Source organism: Salvelinus sp. IW2-2015, linkage group LG15 (genome assembly GCF_002910315.2).
Source record: "Salvelinus sp. IW2-2015 linkage group LG15, ASM291031v2, whole genome shotgun sequence".
In the NCBI taxonomy this organism is placed as follows: Eukaryota; Metazoa; Chordata; class Actinopteri; order Salmoniformes; family Salmonidae; genus Salvelinus; species Salvelinus sp. IW2-2015.
In genome coordinates, this window is record NC_036855.1 from 26,837,213 (window position 1) to 26,857,097 (window position 19,885).

At 42.0% G+C, this 19,885-nt stretch overlaps 1 protein-coding gene and 1 pseudogene across 1 annotated transcript; one reads left to right on the forward strand and one right to left on the reverse strand.

Annotated features, from left to right (window-relative positions):
- Positions 1 to 1,138: 1,138 nt before the first annotated feature.
- LOC111974164 (metaxin-3-like) lies at positions 1,139 to 11,425 on the forward strand. The gene is given in 11 exon segments (XM_024001798.2): positions 1,139 to 1,286; positions 3,546 to 3,615; positions 3,961 to 4,037; positions 4,133 to 4,225; positions 4,405 to 4,587; positions 5,381 to 5,419; positions 5,421 to 5,458; positions 5,555 to 5,598; positions 5,601 to 5,708; positions 6,224 to 6,312; positions 8,185 to 11,425. Coding segments are annotated over 11 exon segments (918 nt in total). The 5' UTR covers positions 1,139 to 1,205; the 3' UTR covers positions 8,281 to 11,425.
- Positions 11,426 to 16,611: 5,186 nt separating this feature from the next.
- The window catches only part of LOC111975161 (ras-related protein Rab-3C-like), a 19,116-nt pseudogene continuing 15,842 nt past the window's right edge, over positions 16,612 to 19,885 (reverse strand).

Sequence of the window (19,885 nt, forward strand, 5' to 3'; positions counted from 1 at the left end):
GCCCCTTACTTTTTTCAATCTTTACTAATGACCTGCCACTGGCACTGAGTAAAGCATGTGTGTTTATGTATGCTGATGACTCAACATTACACACGTCAGCTACCACAGCAAGTGAAATCACTGCAACACTTAACAAAGAGCTGCAGTCAGTTTTAGAATGGGTGGCAGGTAATAAGCTAGTATTAAATAAGTGAAAAACTAAAAGCATTGTAATTGGTGACAAACCATTCAATAAAACCCTAAACCTCAACTAAATCGTGTAATGAATCATTTGGAAATTGAGTAAGTTGAGGAGACTAAACTGCTTGGTGTAAGCCTGGGTTGTAAACTGTCATGATCAAAACATAATGATGCAACGTTAGCTGAGGTGGGGAGAGGTCTGTCTGTAATAAAGCGCTGCTCTGCTTTCTTGACATTGTTATCAACAGAACAAGTCCTACAGGCCCTAGTTTTGTTGCACCTTGACTACTGCCCAGTCATATGGTCAATACATCCCTGTCAATCTCTCCTGGTTCAAAGTAGAGGAGGGATTGAATGCATTACTACTTGTCTTTGTGAGAGGTATTGACCCCACAAGACATGTCACAAGGGGTCTATTCACCGTCCCTAAGTCCAGAACAGACTCCTGGAAGCGCACAGTACTACACAGGGTCATGACTATATGGAACTTTATTCCACATCAAGTAACTCATGCAAGCAGTAAAATCATATTTAAAAAACAGAACGATGCGGACTGTGAAGAGACACACACACAAACACACAAACACACACACACACACACACACACACACACACACACACACACACACACACACACACACACACACACACACACACACACACACACACACACACACACTACACACACGTACATTGTAATATTGTTGCATAGTGGTATTATACATTTTGTATTGTAGATATGCAGTGGTGTAATAATGTTATATGATGCACAGTTTTTTTTATTTTTGTTGTGTGATGTAAGTGAGCTAATGTGTTTGGACCCCAGGAGGAGTAAGCCAGCAGCTAATGGGGATCCCTAATAAATACAAATACATCAGTCCTGTTTGTTGTAGAAATATACTATTTGAATAGACTATTTGGTTTTTTACCTGCAAAGTACTGAAATCTACCTTTGGAAACCCCACCTGCGGGCCTCTGGGTACTCGATGACATCACCCACTTCCTGATCACGGCAGCAAACAAGCATGGCGGCCACCATGGAGCTGAGATGCTGGGGAGGTGATTGGGGTTTGCCTTCCGTCCACACAGAATCTCTCATAGTGCTGGTAAATGCGTTCATAAAAAACAAAATTATGATATGACCTTTGTGTCACGAATGTTGTACTGCATGGCTACATTTCTCATTGTTTTATCTGATAATCTTCACCTCTGATGATGCAAAACCATCAACAAGACTGAGCTATTTTAGCTAGCTAACGTTAACAAACTGGAAAGTTAGCTAAGTATTAGTGGTAGAATCGATATTTGGTATTTTGTTTTTTCTAATCATCTAGCCTTTTAGAGGCTTTTCAATGAAAACTTGAACCAACTAACAACATGCACTCTTCAGAATGTGTCTAACTGGCTGTAGCTAACTAGCTACAGTAGCTAATAGCTGTCAAATGCCATTCTCATTGCTAACATTTCTTCAAGTTCAAGGTCAGCTCTATCTTGATTTGCTACTACTGTCCTCGGTACGACCATTCTCCTGTCTTCTTATGCTTAACTGTGTAGTTATGTATCCCAGTAGTTAATTTGAACATATCCCTATTTTGCTAGGACACTTGCATTATCCCGTTCCCTATAGGCTAGTTGCAGATACTGTATGAACAATGCAACGAATTTGCACAAGCTCTCATAACAAGGTGACACCGTTCCTGTTGAAAAAGGTGTACAGCTGCCAGATAATTTGCTGGCTGACAGTGTCAACAAAACAATTTGGCATGATTACTATAAGCCTACATGTTTCCTGCACTTCCTCTGTTTGGACTACACTTTTCCTCATAGCTACCTTTCTGGGCTACTCTTTGCCTAGCCATATCTATTGACTAAAAAGAGAAGACGTTTAACAATCTAAGTTCTTTGTATGAGATACAAACAACTCGAATTGTTAAATGTCTCTTTTTAAGTCAATAGATATGGCTGCACGTTGCCATGTGTGTTATCACTGTCACTTGTCCACTAGGACTGCCATATCTGTATTGTTGTTCTTGGTGCTTACCCACCATGCTGATAGTCTGCTTTTAGAACTGGAGCCAATGCCAAATGATACTTAGTGATATCTTGTAGGGCCGTGGCGATACCAGTATAGCCATACTCGTTAGTGCGGTGGAAACAAAACGCGAAGCTTCAGACACACTTTATTTGGATAGAGCATCTACAGATGGACTATCAACAAACAAGCTGTTGATAAGCAAAGGGAAAGGGTTAAGGTTAATGCTAGGGTTAGGGTTAGTAGATAGTTAGTTGAAAGGTTACTGATAGTCTATAATAGAGCATCTACAGATGGACTATCCAAATAAAGTGTTACTTTAACTTTTGAGGGGAAAACTGCACTAATTCTGCAAACAAACATGTTTAAGTTGTCACCCAGAGTCAAATGTATTTATTTTCTAAGCTATAGCACACAATATTTTACATCGTTTTTTTAAAGGACCAAAGAGTTTGGTCTGCTTCGTGGTTTAATTTTTGCCATGGAAAAAATATTGTGATTCTGGTATCGTCACAGCCCTCATATCTTACAGAGCTTAACATGCCATACCCCAGAAAGCGTACTACTCTGACAACATTGATATGAAAGCCTACATAGTACTCTGACAACATTGATATGAAAGCCTACATAGTACTCTGACAACATTGATATGAAAGCTTATAGTACGCTGACAACATTGATATGAAAGCCTACATATGTACTCTGACAACATTGATATGAAAGCCTACATAGTACTTGACAACATTGATATGAAAGCCTACATAGTACTCTGACAACATGTATCATGAAAGCCTACATAGTACTCTGACAACATTGATATGAAAGCTACATAGTATCTGACACAGAGCATTGATATGAAAGTCTACATAGTATCTGACAACATTGATATGAAAGCCTACATAGTATCTGACAACATTGATATGAAAGCTCATAGTACTCTGACAACATTGATATGAAAGCTACATAGTACGTCTGACAACATTGATATGAAAGCCTACATAGTACTCTGACAACATTGATATGAAAGCCTACATAGTATCTGAAACATTGATATGAAAGCTTCCTAGTACTCTGACAACATTGATATGAAAGCCTACATAGTACGCTGACAACATTGATATGAAAGCTCATAGTACTCTGACAACATTGATATGATCTTATCTGGCTAGAGCAAGGGACAGTTCATGACAAATGACTGTCATGTCTTCCATCATTACTCATGGTTATTATTATTATGTAGGCTTTATAATAAAGTGTTGTTCAGTAAAGTGGTCAAATACTCTTATTTCTTGTCATTCCTCTGAACAACTAACGTATCTATGCTCTCTCTCAGGCCTATGCCAAGTTCTCTGGAGCCACGATCACAGTAACTCCCATAGACTGGACGTGGAAGACTTTGACAGGTACTGCTGCTTGGTTTAAAGTCCAAAGAAACAGAATTCAGTTGTTCTTATACAAGTAATAACATGATAATTATTATGTCATTTCACCATGTAAAAAACATCACTAGGCTACTACAGTAGGTAGGAATAGATACATGACTATCTGATGCAAGACTGTCAAATTGACTGCTTACTATACATATAGCACATTGTCGGTCAGAGGTGTTGTCTCTATGCCTGCTCTACTGTAGTTGTATAGTCCATGACATATGGATTGTGCAGTAGCACAGGAGGAAAGACACACTGTCAAACTCCCCTATAACCAACACTACTGGCACACTGTTTCCCCTCTACCCAACTCAACAGGCACAGTGCCAGAGTTGGTCTACCAGGGATCCACAATAACCGAACCTGCTCAGATTCTCAACTTCCTGAGAAAACAGGTAAAGTCTCCTTTCTGCCTTCACCATAAATGACCTTTTTAAGAACTGTATTTGCAGTGCAGTGCTAACAACAAAGCCTGTGTGTTGTCTAGCAGAGGTTTAATGCAGACTATGAGTTGTCGGCGAGGCAGGGAGCAGACACCATGGCCTACATCGCTCTACTGGAGGAGAAACTACGACCAGCCCTGGTAGGAACAACCCGTGTGTGTAGTTGTGTTGTGTACTGATTGTTGTGGGTGTGTATGTTGTTTTGCACTTAGACACATTTTGAAAGTCCAGCAGTTTTTTGTTTGTGTACTGAGAGTGTTATGTGCCCGGTATTGTGTACTGTATTCTAAATATGTATTCTGTGTGTGTTGTCCTGTAGTTACACACATTCTGGGTGGACGCTGAGAACTATGCTAACCTGACTCGGCCGTGGTTCGCCTCCCGCTCTCCCTTTCCCCTCAACTTCCTGGTCCCTGGTCGCCATGCCAACACAGCCCTGTCCCGGATCCTGCTGACCAAGGGAGAGTCTCCTCTACACACCATCACTGAGGTGGAGGGAAAGGTAGGACAGATCCCCTCTACACACCATCACTGAGGTGGAGGGAAAGGTAGGACAGATTCCCTCTACACACCATCACTGAGGTGGAGGGAAAGGGTAGGACAGATCCCCTCTACACACCATCACTGAGGTGGAGGGAAAAAGGTATGGACAGATTCCCTCTACACACCATCACTGAGGTGGAGGGAAAGGTAGGACAGATTCCCTCTACACACCATCACTGAGGTGGAGAAAAGGTAGGGACAGATTCCCTCTACACACTATCACTGAGGTGGAGGGAAAGGTAGGACAGATTCCCTCTATACACCATCACTGAGGTGGAGGGAAAGGTAGGACAGATTCCCTCTACACACTATCACTGAGGTGGAGGGAAAAGGTAGGACAGATTCCCTCTACACACCATCACTGAGGTGGAGGGAAAGGTAGGACAGATTCCCTCTACACACTATCACTGAGGTGGAGGGAAAGGTAGGACAGATTCCCTCTACACACTATCACTGAGGTGGAGGAAAGGCAGGACAGATTCCCTCTACACACCATCACTGAGGTGGAGGGAAAGGTAGGACAGATCCCCTCTACACACCATCACTGAGGTCGAGGGAAAGGTAGGACAGATTCCCTCTACACACCATCACTGAGGTGAGGGAAAGGTAGGACAGATCCCCTCTACACACTATCACTGAGGTGGAGGGAAAGGTAGGACAGGAACATACACTGCGGGGACTACTTGATACCAAACGATATCCCGACCCTGCATTCTAAGTAAATTCACCTTTCCCCGTCCCTCTCTCGTCAGATTTACAGTGAAGCTAAGGAGTGTCTGAATCTGCTTTCCCCACAGATTGGGGACGGCCTACTACTTCTTTGGGAACACGTGAGTTCTTGTGTAGTTTGGTCAGATGCTAGATAAGGCTGGTGTGATTATATTATGTGTGGTGTATTAATGTAGCTGTCTTTCTCTGTGGCCCAGGCCATGCAGTCTGGATGCGTTTGTGTTTGGCTTTGTAGCTCCCCTCCACAGGCTAGTCTACCCAGCAGCCCTCTGCAGAGCCACCTCAGACAGCTGGACAACCTCCAGCGCTTCTGTGACCACATACTCAACGCTCACTTCAGCAGTCATCCCGGTGAGACCAGCGCTCTATGCCGTGTGTGTGTGTGTGTGTGTGTGTGTGTGTGTGTGTGTGTGTGTGTGTGTGTGTGTGTGTGTGTGTGTGTGTGTTGTGTGTGTGTGTGTGTGTGTGTGTGTGTGTGTGTGAAACTGTGTCGTTGTATAACCATTGTGATTGCTTCAGGTCCAGGGTATTGAGTAAGGGTTACAAAGATCCTGCTGTGTTTTTAATAGAACGTGTCAGTGAAAATCTGGTGAACTTCAGGTCCTGCAAAGCCTTTTCTAAACACAGGATGTACAGCTTTTGCCAAGTTGTCATTTGCAGCAGGAGCAATACCTAACCGTCTATGTATGCGCGTGAGTCGGTGCGTCGACGAACGTACACGGTTTATTGCTTCTTTTGTCTGGGCTGTGATGGAGAACTTCTGCTGCGTTCTGGCATATCTCTCTCTGCTCTCAGTATCTCTGCTTTCTTAGTATAATGGMCTCTCTCTCTCCACTGTTCCTGGTCCACCCACCCTCTCTCTCCAGGGTCTCCCCAGCCGGTTCAGGAGACGGTGGATGCCAACCTGCAGAAACTCACTCAGCTTGTAAACAAAGAGTCCAACCTCATAGAGAAGGTCCTGCTGCTCTCGTCTCCGTGTGTATTTGCGTGTGTTGTGTTAGTCATTGGAGTATATTGTGAGCATTAGTTAGACACTTTTTTGTACGTATATCAAGACTAGTTCACTTCTTCTGTTGGTGTGTGCACGCTCGCATGTATGTGCATCCGTGAGTGTGTGTTTATATTGTGGTTAGTAACTGTGTTATACAGTGCCTTCGGAAAGTATTCACYCCTCTTGACATTTTCCTCATTTTGTTGTGTTAAAAAGTTAGATTAAAAAGGATTGAATTGTCATTTTTGGTCAACGATCTACACAAAATACTCTGTCAAAGTGGAAGAAAAATGTAAACATTTAATGAAAAATAAAACACTAATCTTGATTAGATAAGTATTCACCCCCCTGAGACAATACATGTGAGATACACCTTTGGCAGCGATTACAGCTGTGAGTCTTTCTTGGTAAGTCTCTAAGAGCTTTCCACATCTGGATTGTACAATATTTGCCCATTACTCTTTTTAAAATTCTTCAAGTTCTGTCAAGTAGGTTGTTGATCATTGCTAGAGCGCCATTTTCAAGTCTTCCCATAGATTTTCAAGACGATTTAAGTCAAAATTCTAACATTCAATGTCGTCTTTGTAAGCAACTCCAGTGTAGATGTGGCCTTGCGTTTTAGGTTATTGTCCTGGTGAAAGGTGAATTCGTCTCCCAGTGTCTGTTGGAAAGCAGACTGAACCAGCTTTTCCTCTAGGATTTTGCCTGTGCTTAGCTGTATTCCGTTTCTTTTTATCCTAAAAAAAAATCGCCCTAGTCCTTGCCGATGACAAGCATACCCATAACATGATGRAGCCACCTCCATGCTTGAAAATATGAAGAGTGGTACTCGGTGATGTGTTGTGTTGGATTTGCCCCAAACATAATGCTTTGTATTCAGGACATTATATATATATTTTTGGAGTATTACTTAAGTAGGGGCGGCAGGTAGCCTTGTGGTTAGAGCGTTGGGCCAGTAACCGAAAGGTTGCTAGATCCCTGAGCTGACAAGGTCAAATCTGTCGTTCTGCCCCTGAGCAAGGCAGTTAACCCACTGTTCCTAGTCTGTCGTTGTAAATAAGAATTTGTTCTTGCCTAGTTAAATAAAGGTTACATTTTTAAAAAGTGCCTTGTTTGCAAACATGTTTTGGAATATTTGTATTCTGTGCAGGCTTCCTTCTTTTCACTAATTTAGGTTAGTTTTGTGGAGTCACTACAATGTTGTTGATCCATCCTCAGTTCTCATATCACAACCATTAAACTCTGTAACTGTTTTAAAATCCCCATTGTCCTCATGGTGAAATCCCTGAGCAGTTTCCTTCCTCTCCAACAACTGACTTAGGATGGAGCCGGTATCTTTGTAGTATTTGGCTGTATTGATACACCATCCGAAGCGTTGTTAATAGGGCAAAGGGATATTCAGGGTTTGCGTTTGTATTTTTACACATCTACCAGTTGGTGCCCTTCTTTGCGAGGCCTGGAGAAACCTCCCTGGTTGGTGTGGTTGAATCTGTACTTGAAATTCAGTACTCGACTGAGGGACCTTACAGATAATTGGGGTAGTCTTTCAAAAAAAAAATATGTGATTTGTTATCACATTTTTACTCCTGAACGTATTTAGGCTTCCCATAACAAAGGGGTTGAATTGACTCAAGACATCTCAGCTTTTCATTTTTTATTAAAAGTTTTTTACATTATGGGGTATTATTGTGTGTAGGGTCAGTGACACAAAATCTCAATTTAATCCATTTTTAAATTCAGGTTGTAACACAACAAAATTTGGAAAAAGTCAAGGGGTTTGAATACTTTCTGAAGGCACTGTATGTATGTTTACTGACTGTGTGTGTTCTCCTGCAGATGGATGACAACCTGAGGAGCAGCCCTCAGCACAAACCCCTCAGAGCAGACCCCAGACCCAGCCTGGACAACGACAAGAGCTCTACCCCTGCCTAACCCCTAACCCCTGACCTCTCACCCCCGACCAGCCTGGTGGATGTGAGGGGTGCTGTATTATACTAAACCTGGTTCTGTAAATGCCCTAGCCTGAGTGCCAGTCTGTTTGTACTAGCATGCCAACTCTTTCTTACTCATTGACAAGGACAGCAATGGAGTTGGCAAGAGCACAAACAGATCTGGGATCAGTCTACAAATACCCTGGGTTATCCTTTAAATTATGCATTTGATTGTTTTAGACAGTTTATGCCTTGCAAGTGTAATTAAAACTGCCCTGAATGGAAACTATCAATGAAGAAAAAAAATGTCAGAATTGTGGACTATTTAGAGATGATGATGTCTGTAAAATAGATATGGTTTCATGAAATGAGGGAGAAGTGCACGGGGAAATGGAAAGGTTTTAGTGGTTTAGAGCAGAATGCTGAGGACTGCTACCAAATGAGAAGCCTTTAAACATTGAAAGGCAAGAGGCAGGAAATGAGAAGGCCAGTTGGTTTAAAACGCTCTGAGGTATTATACTGCCTTTCTACTGACCTGCTGTAAGATAGGGAAAACCTTTTCTAACAGATTCTAAAGGATTGAAATGACTGAGGCCGCAATTCATTCAAACCTGCATTGTAGTATGTATTAACACAGGAACATGTTTTCCTGTAGTCGGGTAATATCCAAACGCAAAACTCCTCCCACAGGTACAGGTACTGTAGATGCTCTCAGGTTTCAGAAATAAGTTGTGTTCATGGACAGTGGTCGTGTAAACAAGGTCACTGCATAAACAATAATATGGCAGGTTTGATGGAATTTGTTCATAGATAAGGGCTAAGTCTATGCTAAATATACAAGGCAGTTATTCTTTAGCTCTGGTATAATGGAAAATAAAATGTATGGGTCACTTATATATATATGTTTGTAATGAACAGTACAGGTTGAATTGATGCATCATTTTGAGAGATTCTGGTGTAAATGAGGTCATTACTGACAGGCAGGCACTGACACTGGTCTACTTGAGTTTTGAAACGTCATAGCTACTGTAGTTGCTGTTGCACAATCCTAAATGATCAGAATAATGCTCTTTCCTCACCTGAGGACTGACTCAACCGTTTCTCTGCTGAGACTCGACGCACGCCCCAAATGGCACCCTATTCCTTATATAGTGGGCTACTATTGACCAGAGCGCTATCGGCCCCGGTGAAAAGTAGTGCACGATAAAGGGAATACAGTGCCTGAAACAGGTTTTCCTCTAGGATTTTGCCAGTGCTTAGCTGTATTTCTAGCTGTCTGTGGTGTTTCCATCCAGACCTGCTGTATTTATGTACATAATCATTAAAAGTTAGTATTACTTTATGAGGGCATGTAGCTGTCTAGTTTCAGTTCATTTGTGTTCATATTGAAACGGGGAATGTTTAATACAGTACAGATTATTTTGTTTGTTAGGATGTCACTTATTTTACTGAGGGAGATGTCTAAGCCTAAAGTTTTCCCTTTAACAAATAGATCATCTTTACAACTGTTGTTAAATTAGCTCTGTAAATAGACTTAAGTATATATGTACATATATATGCTATCATATCGCTGTAGAAGTTAGCTCATTTAATTAGCTATAATCCTGCCTCTTCATTAACAGATCGAGTAGTTGTGATCTTAACGTTGTATAATTGTAAATACATTTAAATACTAATCCAATGCATTTCATTCAGCGTTGTTTCCTTATAACGGTGCTGTCTAGATGAATGCAGTTCAACTCTCCTCACATGTGTTTTCATTCTTTAGCTAAGACTGAAGTGAGTCATTGATTCTACAGTTGGGGTTCATTTATAAGGCATACGTGTTTTAGATTGTTGTTCAGCGGTATCAAAAAGCACTACATTTGTATACTGCCCTACAAAACGCAGTACCTATGTTGTTTTTTTTACTGCAAAATCTGACTTCAAAGTCTTTTTATGTCTAGACAGCAATTTCTGATATATTCTGATCAAAAGATCAAAGATTTTTGACCAAATTCGTAGCTATTGCGTTTTGCCTTTGTAGGGCAGGCAGTATATTGTGAGGTATATTACTTTTGGTATCAATTCATCAAGTCTGATCTCTAACACAAACCAAAAGGTGTAATGGATTCTCACTCAAAAGATGTTGCATAAAGCTTACTTCATTATTAGATTTTTTTCCAATTATTTTCTCTTTTGATCTCTAATTCACCCCATGTTGTGGAATTGTTTTTGTAAAGATTTGTTTTGTTTATCATGATTTTGTCTGTATTAGTTATGCTGTGCCTACATCACCATCGCCTTGTCTGTTATGAGCAGGTCAATCTATTTGGGAACAGGCCTTGCATTAGACAATGATGGAGAACTCTGCTAACATACTGTACGCCATCTCTGCCTGCAGATGTCAGAAGTATGTCATTACTGCATGTTTGAAGTATGTCATTTGTCTCCCACTGACATCCAGAGKCATATATTTATATGACTCTGGTGACATCCAGCATCAGCTACTGTAATACTGGCTCTATTCACCTGAAGGTTCCATGTTGTTTCCTGTGCTTTGCCTTTGCTGTTGTTTGTTGTTTACTTCCTTTGTTGACAGGATTAACAGGGACTGTTCAGTGCTTAAAGGGAATGTATCCATGTAGTGAATATTCCCTTTAAGCAATGAATATTATTCACTTCATGGATACATTCCCTTTAAGCACTATGGAATTAGTTACAACTTTATTCATTGTTTTGGTTTGTGTAGAATAACCTATTTGGGTTGAAATACATGTATAGGACAAAGGGAGACAGTATTAGGAAGGACTAGTACTGTGTGTCTTGATAAGACTGCAGAAGGGATTGTATAGCTGTAAACTACTGTAACCAACTTTCTCAGATTAAACTCACGTTTGGAATTGTAATAACAATATTGTCACTTTTTTCCAAGTTCAGAAAGTCACAGTTAGGATTTGGCCCATTGTCCTTAGCTAGTCAATACTTGAAGTTAAAACAACATTAGTAAATTCATTCTCCTGAGGTTTTGTGATGGGATCAAAAACAGAATTTTAACCATGATATTGACATTGTAATACGCTATCATATTCCTGGTTCATTCTTTGTGCATGGTTGCAAATGAATGCTTTCATTTCAATTTAATAAAAGTATAATCTAACCACCTATTTAATTTGAGTCTATTGTGAAATGAAGAACAACCTAATTTACAAAATACAAGATTGCCAAATTGCCCTTCTCCTCTTCCCTGCCTCTCCCATTCACTCTCACTCTCTCTCTCTCCCCTGGCTGTGTTGTGGCTGGGTGGGTAAATGTCCTCTTTGTTTTGTCTTGGCAATCAGCCTGGAAAATAAAGGTGATTAAACCGATGAGAAATGATGCAAAGCCCTGACCTCAGAAATAACCCTATTTGTCTGTCATTAAAACTGATAGAGGACTTTACTAGCCTGCTGCCTTTGTGTTTCTGCTCTAGCCTGCTGCCTGTGTGTTTCTGCTTTAGCCTCCTGCCTGTGTGTTTCTGCTTTAGCCTCCTGCCTGTGTGTTTCTGCTTTAGCCTCCTGCCTGTGTGTTTCTGCTTTAGCCTGCTGCCTGTGTGTTTCTGCTCTAGCCTGGTGCCTGTGTGTTTCTGCTCTAGCCCGTGCTTCTGTGGTGTTTCTGCTCTAGCCCGGTCCTGTGTGTTTCTGCTCTAGCCCGTGCCTGTGTGTTTTTTGCTCTAGCCCGGGCCCGTGTGTTTTTGCTCTAGCCCGTGCCCGTGTGTTTTTGCTTCTAGCCCGGTGCCCGTGTGTTTTGCTCTAGCCCGGTGCCCGTGTGTTTTTGCTCTAGCCCTGTGCCTGTGTGTTTTTTGCTCTAGCCCGGTGCGCCTGTGTTTTTGCTCTAGCCCGGTGCCTGTGTGTTCTGCTCTAGCCCGGTGCCTGTGTGTTTCTGCTCTAGCCCGGTGCCCGTGGTGTTTTTGCTCTAGCCCGGTCGCCTGTGTTTTTTTCTCTAGCCCGGTGCCCGTGTGTTTTTGCTCTAGCCCGGTGCCCGTGTGTTTGCTCTAGCCCGGTGCCCGTGTGTTTTTGCTCTAGCCCGGTGCCCGTGTGTTTTTGCTCTAGCCCGGTGCCTGTGTGTTTTTGCTCTAGCCCGGTGCCCCGTGTGTTTTGCTCTAGCCCGGTGCCTGTGTGTTTTCTGCTCTAGCCCGGTGCCTGTGTGTTTCTGCTCTAGCCGGTGCTGTGTGTTTTTGCTCTAGCCCGGTGCCTGTGTGTTTCTGCTCTAGCCCGGTCCTGTGTGTTTTCTGCTTAGCCGGTGCCTGTGTGTTTCTGCTCTAGCCCGGTGCCCGTGTGTTTTTGCTCTAGCCCGGTGCCCGTGTGTTTCTGCTCTAGCCCAGTGCCTGTGTGTTTTTGCTCTAGCCTTCCACATGGAAGCCATTAAGTGTTTTCTGACCAGCCACACGTTTCACGTCTGCACATGCACCATGGAAACAATGCAGAAATAAATCAAATAATTTCTCTTTTATGAAGGAAAGTATCAAAGGACAGTCAGAGGTGGTGCGGAGCCTGGAAAACAGTCATGTAATTATGTTGGGAGTGAGATAATAGATATTTCCTTTGGAAAAAGAGGCCTCAGCATAGTTCTGAGATTAGGTTGTAGATCAGGCCAGCTCTGCTAACAGTTGTTTATTAGAAACATTAAAAGATGTTAAATACCAAGTATCAATGCTTACAGACTAAAGTGGATCTAAAACCTTTTCTCTAACTTTTCCAACAAGCAATAAAACTAGCAGTAGCCTGTGTGTCATTTTGTGTCTGTTTTAGCCAAGTATAACCATCAAATCAGAATATTCTTGAGAAAGGCTCAAGTTGACGCGTGAAGAATAAAACATTAACTCCACTGTTCTTGCCTTTTCTAAAGTACGTTCTCTGTGTGTGTGTCTGTCTATCTATCTGTCTGTCCGTCTGTCTATCTGTCTGTTTATCCGAGCCAGAAGGTTTTAGGAGGCATCAGTGTGTTTACTCTGGGCAGTGAAGAGTCTTTCACCTGTGTAGGGCCCTTGGGTCCATCAACGTAATATGTCCCAGTCCATCCATAACGTTAGGATTTAGGTTTGGGTTAGACAGTGTGTTATTAATAGATCAGCAGTGGTAAGAGGACTTTTGAAGCGTTTGTCCATTTATACATGTTTCATTCCAGACTAGAAGTGTGTGCAGAAAGGAGGCCCTCTAGTGGTGACAATGGCCATCTCTGTTCTGCTACTTAGTAGACATGAAGCTAGGGTTTTGGCTAGGATTATGGTTGAACCGAGGTGTGGCCATGAAGCTAGGGTTAGGGTTGTAGTTGTGTTTGAGGCTAGGTTCAATCCTAACCCTAGCCTCAACCAGAACCTTAACTCTTGCCTTAACCCTAGCTTTATGTCCACCTCCCGGTTCAGCCGTGGTTGAATTTAATCTGCCACTGTGTCTAATTGTCCCAGCCTTAGGCCTATATAGCCAGTTGTCAAGGKATATGAACAAACAGGTTACAGAGCAAACAATGCAATTATCACAACACATAGGTGGTGATATGGCTATTTCCTCCTGGCTTGGCTTCCTCAGTGATTTTACCCACGCACCACTACTTTATACCCTAGCCCCAACCCTTTCCTTGACATCAACCTACGGTCATAGCCTTAACCTAATGCTGGGCATAGAAAATCATCATGTAAAACATGAACCTACCTGGTTTTTCCATTAGGAGGCATGCTTTCTCTAGAAATAGAGTGAGACCACAAAAATACACCAAGAAGCTGAACACCTTCAATCACAAGGTGGGAGCCAATGGATCTCCACACACAAAAACACAATACACACATGACATGAATACAATTTGTTTATTTCCTATCATCTTAAACACATAGTTTGTACATTGCTTGCACTTGAAGGTACAAACAACGTGGAATAGACGTTGAATTGACGTCTGTGCCCACTGGGCTGAATAGTGGAGGTCATGAATATGCATAATCCCCGATGAGGAAGTAGATGACAGGGGATTTTAATGTAGAGATGTTTGAGGTTTCAATCTGAGCAGGGTAATGGCTACTATTCATGTACAGGTAAATAATAATCTCACACAGACAACATCCTGTTGGAGTAGAGATATTTCCCTTTTTTATAACATAGACTTAATATCAGTACAGCATATGGCATACCCTAACTTCTCTGACTATCTTCCACAATACTGCATTTTGACGTATAGTACGAGTTCACCAACAGATAGCTAGCAGGAACAGTATATAGTGCATGAATACATCAGTAGAAAAGGTACACACATACAATAAGTAATAAACACACATACACTAATTCGCCGCACTGCAAATCCCAGATAAAGCGCGCACACACACAGATATACACACACACACACACAACACACACACACACTTAGTGTGATGCTTGCAGTGCCGTACAACACAACACCAACAGTAGACCAGTCACTCAACTGCAGGTATACTGTACTAGAAGGACTATGTACAGGAATAAATTCCTAAAATATTGCACTTGTTGGCCCATTGCACCCCACAGACAAAGCTATGAGGATGCACTTAAACATAGACAATATACACCTTTATAGTTAGAAATATAGATAATTCAATGTCTTCATGCAACTTTTCTCTTTTGAACCTTCCATTTTCTATGCAAAGACACGATGTAAAACAAACTACAGACGGTTTTTTCTTTTGGCACAATTACAGTTATCAAATATTTTATGTACTTATTCCCCTAATATGTGGTAGATTATCTTTACTGGGAGGTACAGGACTGTCACGACATCCTATATGTAAAGGACAATTTGCTTCAGCCAAGGATGGAGACAATAACAACATGGTTCAAGGATGTGGAAAAGGTGCGCTTTCTTAGGTATATGAAATATGGACACCATGAAACACCATTCTCCCTAAAAATACTGTTCCGGAGGATATTGATGTTTATCCAGTCAGACAGACTCTATCATGGCTTCAGTATCCACCTGTCATAACATATCATATCTTGGCTGTGGTCATTTCTTTTTCTTCTTTCTCTTCGGGGAGAGGACATGAGGGAAGGGTCGGGTTTGTAGTTTGGGTAAAGATAACTGTAATGGTCTGGGTAGAACAACATAACCTAGGTTATTGGTTATTTGACAGCACACTTGTCAAATGTCTTAATAAGGCTAGAAAAAGAGGATCTATTCAGTTTTAAAGAAATGTAGACACACTCATCAGATGGCATATCAGGACTACTAATACAAATGCACATGTACAGTATACAGTACTCACAGACACAATGTAGTATTCATGAAATATGAAGTCAATGTGGCAGGTGACCATAAAGGAGAAGAGACCATGTTGGAAATACTAAAGGCCACATTTGTTTTTTATCCAAGGTAGATGATTGAAATTTATCACACTGCCACACTCATTCACTCTTCCTAAAACACACATGCACACACACACACACCGCAAACAGAAATCAGCTACCATCTACCAGTTTGTCTACAATACACAAAATAGCTTTTGGCCCTCGGCAGAAGACAATATGTAACACAAACATAATAAATGCATAAATAGATGGCTAAATAAATGAAAGCACTGATTATAACTTTATCGCCTGCAAGTTTTAGGATGGACAATAAAAACAGTGACAAAGCTCTGGGTTCTCCTAATAGAATTAGAATTGATTACAAGTCTTTGAAGCCAGTTGGAAGGCTACTGTGCAGTGCATGGACCACACATTGAATTCTAACAGCCTTTACAAGCATCCTATTTAATGTTGTAAGGTAAGCTAAAGAGCATAATGGATGTTTGTAGTGTCATATCATTAGCCATCCTGTAAGGCCGACACAGACATACTCATCAGACATATTCAGACCRTCTGTGTTTCTAGGTAAAGGTGTAAAGATCTGTACCTCAACACAGCTATAGAGGGACAGACATTGATTGCCTGGTCACAGATCAGTGCTCTTGCCAACTCCATGTTTGACAATTCCATAAGGAGTTGTCAAGAGAACAGAAACAGACTGCCGCCCTGGCTGATGTACGATGATAAAAGCGGTCAGATGACACATCAGAATACTACAAGACAGGGGTGCACAACTCCAGTCCGCAGTCCTGCTGGGTTTCCTTCCATCCTGGCACTTAACTGATGGACTACTGTCACTGATTGGCCAGAGAGTGCACCTACAGTATCTATACAAGTCAATCTCTGATTAAAAGGCAAGGAGGAAAATCTGACTTTACTGCAGCCATCCAGGACCTTAGTTGTGCACCCCTACTTTAAGACTACTGTTGAGTCGCAAATGGCAGCCTTTTTCCATTAAGTACACAACCTTTGACCAGAGCCCTATGGGCCCTCGTCAAAAGTAGTGCATTATGTAGGGAAAAGGGTGCCATTTAGGATGCAACCTATATCTAAGGGACTGGGTATCTACGAAAAACATAGGAAGCGGGAGGAGCCACTAACAGTTACAGGCGGACTGCTGGAGCGGCGGGGCGCTGTCTGTCAGTTTGGCGCTAGGCGTTCCCGTGGTAACGGCAGGATCAGTGTCCAGGCTCTCGGACATCCTGTCACAGATGATGTCAACGAGGCGTTCAAAGGTCTGCTTGACATTGATGTTGTCCTTGGCACTCGTTTCAAAGAACTCAAAACCTGCGGAGGGATAGCGAGGGAGAGGAGAGAAATAGTATATGAACATTGTAGATGATGTTTACAAGAAGTTAATTGTCTACATTCAGAAATCTCTTGACAATGACTAAGTGAAAATGAAAGCCTGTCAAATACTGTACGTTATGTTTACAATAAGTCAATGAACTTACAAAAGCCCATGTAGGCACCGGTGCCGTGAATCAGTATGAGCTAACGCYTTATAATGCTTCGTATCTGACTGTTGACCATTCCATGTGTTCATTATTTTATCTCTGCCACTATAAAGTGTCCCTGATCAATCAAATGATAGCAGCTCACCGAGTTGTTCTGCCAGCTGTCTCCCGCTGTCTGCAGCCACCACCCTCTCCTCCTCCATGTCACACTTGTTCCCAGCCAGCACCACCTGGGCGTTGTCCCAAGAATAGGTCTTAATCTGGGTCGACCTGCACACACACGCACATGCACACGCACACATACATATACAAAGAAAACAGAGCACTGCATCTATCGACTAGAAGCTATAGGCGACAAGCTGATATAGTAAACAACATGTCTCCTCCATCAAACCCAGGTTTACTACAGAATGGCGCTGACAGACACCGTCCGCCTGCTTCTCGCTCCTAGCTAGAAGCAACTTAGCCGTTTTGTGAATTTTTTTGTGTTCTGTCCATACTGTCTAAACACACCATTAATATACAGTATATAGTGCATTCGGGTATTATTCAGACCCCTTCACTTTTTCCACATTTTGTTACATTACAGCCTTATTCTAAAATGGATTAAATGGTTTTTTTTCCTTCATCAATCTACACACAATGCCCCATAATGACAAAGCAAAAACAGTTTTTTATACATTTTTTCAAATTTGATATTTTTTTTTAACGGAAATATTACATTTACATAAGTATTCAGAGCCTTTACTCAGTACTTTGTTGAAGCACCTTTGGCAGTGATTACAGCCTCGAGTCTTCTTGGGTATGACGCTACAAGCTTGGCACACCTGTATTTGGGGAGTTTCTCCCATCCTCTCAAGCTCTGTCAGGTTGGATGGGGAGCGCCGCTGCACGGCTATTTTCCGGTCTCTCCAGCGATGTTAGATTGGGTTCAAGTCCAGGCTCTGGCTGGGCCACTTAAGGACATTCAGAGACTTGTCCCAAAGCCACTCCTGCGTTGTCTTGGCTGTTGTGCTTAGGGTTGTTGTCCTGTTGGAAGGTGAACCTTTGCCACAGTCTGAGGTCCTGAGTGCTCTGGAGCAGGTTTTCATCAAGGATCTCTCTGTACTTACTTAATCTTTCCCTCGATCCTGACTAGTCTCCCAGTCCCTGCCGCTGAAAAACCTCCCCACAGCATGATGCTGCCACCGCCATGCTTCACTGAAGGGATGGTGCCAGGTTTCCTCCAGACGTGATGCTTGGCATTCAGGCCAAGGAGTTCAATCTTGGTTTCATCAGACCAGATAATCTTGTTTCTCATGGTCTGAGAGTCTTTAGGTGCCTTTTAGAAAACTCCAAGCGGGCTGTCATGTGCCTTTTACTGACGAGTGGCTTCTGTCTAGCCACTCTACCATTAAGGCCTGATTGGTGGAGTGCTGCAGAGATGGTTGTCTGGAATGTTATCCCATCTCCACAGAGGAACTCTGGAGCTCTGTTAGAGTGACCATCGGGTTCTTGGTCACCTCCCTGACCAAGGCCCTTCTCCCCCGATTGCTCAGTTTCGCCTGGCGGGCAGCTCTATAAAGAGTCTTGGTGGTTCCAAACTTCTTCCATTTAAGAATGATGGAGGCCACTGTGTTCTTGGGGACCTTCAATGCTGCAGAATTTTGGGTACCCTTCCATAGATCTGTGCCTCAACACAATCCTGTCTCGGAGCTCTACGGACAATTCCTTCGACCTCATGGCTTGAATTTTGCTCTGACATGCATTGTCAACTGTAGGACCTTATATAGACAGGTGTGTGCCTTTCCAAATCATGTCCAATCAATTGAATTTACCACAGGTGGACTCCAATCAAGTTGTAGAAACATCTCAAGGGTGATCAATGGGGAAAGGAGGCACCTGAGCTCAATTTCAAGTCTCATAGCAAAGCATCTGAATACTTATGTAAATAAGGTATTTCAGTTTTTTTTTTATACATTGGCAGAAATTTCTAGAAACCTGTGGAAAAAGGGAAGGGGTCTGAATACTTTCCGAATGCACTGTATAGTTATATTCCAGACTCTGCCATTGCTCGTTCTAATGTTTCTTAATTTAGTTTCTTGTTTTTAACTTTTTGTATTACGTATGTATTGTTATTGTATTTCTAAGTATTACTGCACTGTTGGAGTGTACAGTGAGGTCAGACTGGTCATACCAGTTCAGCTGTAGGTCAATTCACATCTGACTGATGATATTATTCACAGTGACATCCTGGTCAAAAACAGCTGCTCTGAAATGGGGGTTTTGCACTGAATGTTTATAATCTATCTCTAATCTAGCCTATATTTAATGGTGAAATTATTACCGATATCTATGTTTATCTCTCACAATTATTTGTTTTGTGTTTCAATGGCCAATAACCAGGAGAGGAGAGAAGCAGCAGTGTCTAGTGCCCAGCGTGACTCTGTCACTGTCAGGAGACAACTGCGTCACACACAGGAAATTAGTGTGAGTTAGGACAGGAGCTCATTCACACACATCCTGGCAGGGAAGGAGACGTTTGCTTTGGAAAATATGCATCTTTACCCTCAACCTTCTAACCATGACGAATAATGGAAAATAATAATGGAATAAAAGCCTACCATAGGAAGTCTGTTCAGGCCCTTAATTCAGAATAATAAATATACATCCCATGACCCTTACGTGGATGATTTAAAAAATAATAATATTTATATATATATATATATATATATATATGAAAAAGTCAAGGGGTCTGAATACTTTCCAAATGGACTGTACCCATTGTTCCTCCTTTACTCTCCTCCCCCTGCCCTATGATCCAATTCCTGAGTAAACAAAACCA